General features: G+C 49.0%; 1 protein-coding gene across 1 annotated transcript in view; it reads left to right on the top strand.

Moving 5' to 3' along the window:
* Positions 1 to 5,879, top strand: part of Smyd3 (SET and MYND domain containing 3) — a 585,040-nt gene that overhangs the window by 486,646 nt on the left and 92,515 nt on the right. The window contains exon 9 of the mRNA XM_031390983.1: positions 30 to 117. Within this exon, the coding sequence (XP_031246843.1) occupies positions 30 to 117 (88 nt within the window). The remainder of the gene's footprint in view (positions 1 to 29; positions 118 to 5,879) is intronic.

Genomic DNA, 5,879 nt, shown 5'->3' with positions numbered 1-5,879 from the left:
CCCCCGGTCTCCCCATTTGGCCGGAGCAGGATGCTGATATGCTAACGGGTGACAAGCAAATATGGAAGGAGGTTCAAGAGTCTCTGAAGAAAATCGAAGAGCTGAAGGCGCACTGGAGTATCTTTTCACCTGCAGGCCCAGCTCGCACTGTTGGTTGCTGCTTTGCCGGAAGCTTGGAGTCAGTGGGGCTAGGGCAAGGTCTGAAAGTGCAAATGCTGTGTCTGGGCCCAGCCAGCAGTGTTGGGGGGAGCCACCCTGGGAGACCGCAGTAAGGTTGGCACAGAGGCAGTACAAAAACCTTACCACCAGTTAATAGTATGGCCCAGTAATACCATTGATTGGATCCCTTACTAACAGTGACTATACTATCAGTGTACTGATAGAAGGGAGATAAGTTATAGGAGTTTTGTTTTCTCTTTCTTCTCCTCTGTGTGCAAAAGGTAAAACTCCCTCCCTCCTATAACCTCTTTCATCTCTGGAAAGGAATGTGTGAATCCTTATAACTTAACACTACTGAGCCTCAGACCTACAAACCAGCCAGGAAAACAGTGGGGTCTCCATTATACATTTGGAGGGGGGGCATAAATGATAAGGAACACAAATAGGTCAAAGTTCAGAGCCGAGAGAGACAGCATGTGATGGCATCTAGGAATTACTGTGTAGCGGCGACTCCCAAATCAGGGATTCAGGTAGACAGCGGCTGTGATGGGCAGAAGGCATCAGAGCCTCCATAGAGGATGCCATGCGTACACAAGCGTGATGGGGAACTGCAGGTAAGAAAGAGACTGTAGGCTCTGAAGCGATCACCAAGGGGTCATCAGACACTTTGGAATGACCACACCCCAGGCAGGAATGAAATCTGCAAGTAAGCTATCCAATCAATAACGTTAGAGAGTCGTGAAGGACAGGGAGGGTAGGGAGGTGAGCCGTTCTCCTTTCAATAGTGAATTACAGAAATCCGTAGCTCAGTGAGTCTGTTAGGAGTCTGAGCAGTGAACTTCCACTTGGTTAATAAGAAGTAGAAAAGGTGGCTGCCAAGTCCAGGTGGCTGTATGGATTTACTACTAGATGTAAAGTTTGCATCTAGATTTCACTGGAGGGTTTGAAAGGAAGTAGTCGGGACATTTGGATACTAGCAGATCCAAGCATCTTCCTCAATGATTAAATGACACCAATGTCACTGGGGGGGGGGGGGTCTGTCTCCTCCACCTTTGATTCAGTACTTAGAAGAGACTTTCCAAGCATGTATAGAGATAGAAGGGGAAACAGAGGAGAGACGGTAGAATCAAGAGCATGGTGATTTGAATGGCTATTGAATTTCAGAAGATGAGCTTCAACAAGAGTGTGTATAAAGCCTTCTATTTGGGGCAAGAAGTTGAAACACATATATCGGCATAAATCTTGACAGCTGAACACACAAAAGGACCCCATTGCTTTGGTAAATAGTGAAATTTAATAAAGTGTACGAGTAGGTTAAAACTCTCCCGAGACAACTGTGATCCTGAGCTGTAGTCATAGAAATTCAGAATATGAAATAAGAAAGGAGGTAGGTAGCACAGGGCTGATCCTATGTAGAATCCCATAGCCATCCAGTCTGGGTATGGCTCATTGGTCGGCCTGTAGAGAAATTAAATTCGTTCGTTATGGGGAGCGGAACGGTAAGGAGGAATTTGGAACCCTGCTTGGCAGCTTGATGGAAGGTGTGGGAAAACAGTTGACGTTCATAGACTCGAAGTTGCTGTTCGGCCGTGGAGTCTCGTTCCCTGAGGTCCTACACAGCCGAAGTCGGGCCAGAGAGGACCCCGGAGCCTTGCAGACCCACCTGGATGAGACTTAGGTAGAAACTGATTCTGCCAGGTATATTTGGGTAGTCCTCAGGCACCTCGTGACAGAGGCAGAAGTGACAAGGCACAGTCTAGCATTCACAACCCCCCACACAGTGGGGATGGTAATTATAAGAATCACGGTGCTCTAGTTCTCAGAGTCCCAGGGTGCCTCTCTAGAGGAGTGTGGCTGACACTTGAGAGGGGAGGCCTACTGTTGCTAAGGATGATTACCACCCAGCGAAGGTAGCGCCTATTCATCGCTACCTGCCCCAGTGTCCTGGATTTCCGAATGAAAGACACACACAACACACACAGCTTTATATTTTAATATGCCCTAAGCATCTCAATGGCAGGCCACTTCCAAACCTCCAAGAGGCTAGCACATGTTCCCCTCCGATATTCCTGAGTTATTATTTACTAAAGTCTATATTCCATCTTTGCTGCCCTAGACCCAATGGGGGCGTGTGGAGTGCTGGGGCCACTCTTCTCTGGCTCTTACTTGATTGACATGCCTCTCTTCTGCAGTTCTCAGTCCTGGACCTTACTCCTTTCCCAGCACAGTGATTCTAAATCCTCCTTCTCTCCAGTCCCCTTGCCCGCTAATCCCAAAGTCCCACCTCTGTCTCCCTGCCCAGCCGCAGCCATTGTTTACCAATCAGAACCAACTGGGGGCAGGGATCCTCAGCATGGGCGGGATTCTCCTGCAGTTTTGGGAACCCAATTAACATATTACAAGTGTTATACAAACTTTGGTGAACATTCATACAGGGAGAGAAAGAAAGTGGGGTGGGGAGAGAGAGAAGAGAAAGAGAGAGACAAAGATAGAGACAGAGGTTAAGGCTTTTTAAAGGAGGTGATGGCTGTACTGTATCTGGGGAGGTGAATGGGACTTTAGGCCAGCCATGAAGGAGAGCATCTCAGAGGGAAGAAACATGCTGATACACAGAAGGTGACATGACGTGCTGCTGCTGCATGCCACCCATGAAGAAAGAGGCTACCAGGAATGGGCACAGAGTTAGGTTTTATGCAAAGTGGCCCAGAATGATACTAGGCAGAGTAGCATCGCTAGGCAGAGTAGCATCGCTAGGCAGAATAGCATTGCTAGATGCTCACAGACCTTGCTCTGGCATCCTGTCTTAAGAAGCTGAACTAATTCCCAAGTGACGTCATTCCCATGTCTGTCGGTCTGTCTGTCGGTCTGTCTGTCTGTCCGTCCCTCCCTCCCCACCCTCCTATAGTCATTTGGAGCATTCCTGTGCTCGGGTCTCTTTAGCTCAGAGCCCAGCACCTCAAAAGATGAGTGGTTATAGGTGCCACAAGTGGCAAGGCTAAATCTGAGCAGATATATGACTGCACTGACTTAGGAAGAGACTTGGAGCTAAGCTTGTCCCTCCCTCTGGTTGCCCTGGAGCAGGTTACATGAGAAGTCTTACCTTGTCTGCCAGGAGACAGTTGCCAACATTGTGGAGGGAAGTTGGTGTGAAGTCCCTTGCTGCTTGGTGGGGGTTGTAGATGTGTTCCTATGAGTGAGTACGGAATATCACATCTGGTTTCCACTTACAAGGCATCCCACCTCAGCCTCTTGATGAGGCAGAGCACATGATGGAAATGAGTAGACAAGTAACAATGGGGATCCGGCAAGCGATGTTACAACAAGACCCAAGCCTTGCCACAGTGATGTCTGGCATTGTGTAAGAGACAGCCATTCCTCCTGACAGTTTGTCAAACATCTAATCCTGGAATGAAAAGCCACAGAGGTTAGCACGGCAATCTGTTTCAAAATCAGCAGATTGCCTAAGAAACTGCTTTCCCCCCAACCTCTGGGGGATTCGCTCAGCAAACTTGAAACATCCGTGTCACACGCATACAAAGGAAAATCACCAACTGTCAATAACTTCAAATCACTGCGTCACTACACGAACCTCTTCTGGGATCAGAGCCAGGACTCACCCTAAGAGGTGACATCAAGGGCCCTCAGCCTGAAATTCTCCCCAAGGAAATGGAGCTCTGGAGTAAGGTGGCGGGCCTCAGCTGAGAGGAAACGTCTCTCCTGGGAGCTGCATAGATTCCTGGTTCCCAGGTGTGGCTTGGTGCTGGAAGGACCCACTGATGATGTTTTAGGAACAGGGCTCTGCAGGCACCAGCAGTGGAGAGGGAGATTTTTGCTAGGGAGAGGAGTGAACGAGCTTTGTACCCCTGGGCTCTCGGTGTACACAAGCCTTAGGGTGAGGCTTGCTGTGTTGGGACACTGATGAAGAGGCCTGAGTCAAAGTTGAGGGGAAGGGCCTGCGACGTGGAGTTGTGAAGAGACAGGAGTGGAGGAGAAATGGCTCCCGTCTTCCCTCCTCTCCCCCTCAGCGTCTCAGGCTCAGGGCTTGTGACCAGAAGGGAAGAGGAAGTTACTCACATCTCTGCCATATGCTCTGCAAACCCCAGGAAACTCTCCAGCCATAGTCACGGCCCCCAGAGGATGCCACCTAGCTCATGAGAGGACAAAAAAAGAGTTCCCTCCATTTCTAGACTCATTGTTCCATTTGATTTTTACTGAGACGATTTCTTTTCAGCCTACCTCGAAGCTTTTGACTCAAAGCTCCAGCTCTGATGAAAGATACGACTAGCTTAGGTTTGAACCAAGCTTTATCGATGATGAGGCTCTATATACCGTTTCTTCTGTAGTTTGAATCTTCAAATGTTTTTTTCCCAAATGGATTTCTAACATCAAAGCAGCATAGTGCCGAGCTAGAGTGGTGGGAGGGGGCAGGGAGACGCTCAGGGTCAACATAACAGGGTGGCAGAGCGTGATGACCCCAGCTGAGTCCTGCACGTGCACACGCACCTTCAGTGGACCTTCATGTCTCCAGTACTCCAGCTGCCCCTCTAAGAGGATGGAGTTTCCATCTGCAAAGATGAGGATAGGAGGCTGGAGCAGATAGCACACACCTTTAGGCCCAACTCCTCGGGAGACCAAGGCAGATGGGTTAGTGGAGCCAGGGTCTGAGGCCACCCTGGGGAGCATGAAGCAACACATGGGGAATGGAATATCACCGAGGCTCCACGAAATTAATTACAACCTTAGTTGGTACATGGTTAATCAGAAAGTCAGAGCTACTAAGTAATGGGTCCCCTTGCTCTTAAGGTAGCATTTTCCCTTGTTCAAGGTGCACTTAAATAACTCCTCTTAATAATTTCTTTCCTTCTTCCTTTCCTTTTTTAATATTAGAAGAGATAACCGAATTGCTTTTATTTATTTATTTATCTATCTATCTATTTATTTTTATCTATTTATTTTTATTGAGACCAGACCAGGCAGTCCTCTGCTGTGTATGTGTTGGGAGCCTCAGTCCAGCTAGTGTATACTGCCTGGTTGGTGATTCAGTGTTTGAGAGATCTCAGGGGTCCAGGTTAATTGAGACTGCTGGTCCTCCTATGGGGTCACCCTCCTCCTCAGCTTCTTTCAGCCTTTCCCTAATTCAACCACAGAGGCCCCCAGCTTCTGTCCCTTGGTTGGGTTTAAGTATCTGCTTTTGTCTCAGCCAGATGCTGGTAGGGCCTCTCAGAGGACTCCTGTCTGTAAGTACATCATAGCATCAGTAATAGTGTCAGGCCTTGGGGCCTCCCCTTGAGATGGGTCCCAATTTGGGCCTGTCATTGGACCACCTTTCCCTCAGGCTTTTCTCCATTTTTGTTCCTGCATTCCTTCCTTCCTTCCTTCCTTCCTTCCTTCCTTCCTTCCTTCCTTCTTTCCTTCCTCCTTCTCTTCCTTCCTTCCTCCCTCCCTCCCTTCCTTCCTCCCTCCCTCCCTCCCTTCCTTCCTTCCTTCCTTCCTTCCTTCCTTCCTCCTTCCCTTCCTTCCTTCTTTCCTTCCTCCTTCCCTTCCTTCCTTCCTTTCTTCCTCCCTCCTTCCCTTCCTTCCTCCCTCCCTTCCTTCCTTCCTCCCTCCTTCCCTTCCTTCCTTCCTTCCTTCCTTCCTTCTTTCCTTTCTCCTTCCCTTCCTTCCTCCCTCCCTCCCTCCCTTCCTTCCTTCCTTTCTTCCTCCCTCCTTCCCTTCCTTCC

This window comes from Mastomys coucha, unplaced genomic scaffold (assembly GCF_008632895.1).
Source record: "Mastomys coucha isolate ucsf_1 unplaced genomic scaffold, UCSF_Mcou_1 pScaffold1, whole genome shotgun sequence".
In the NCBI taxonomy this organism is placed as follows: domain Eukaryota; kingdom Metazoa; phylum Chordata; class Mammalia; order Rodentia; family Muridae; genus Mastomys; species Mastomys coucha.
The sequence above is the reverse complement of the archived record's forward strand: the minus strand, read 5'-3'. Positions and strand labels throughout refer to the sequence as shown.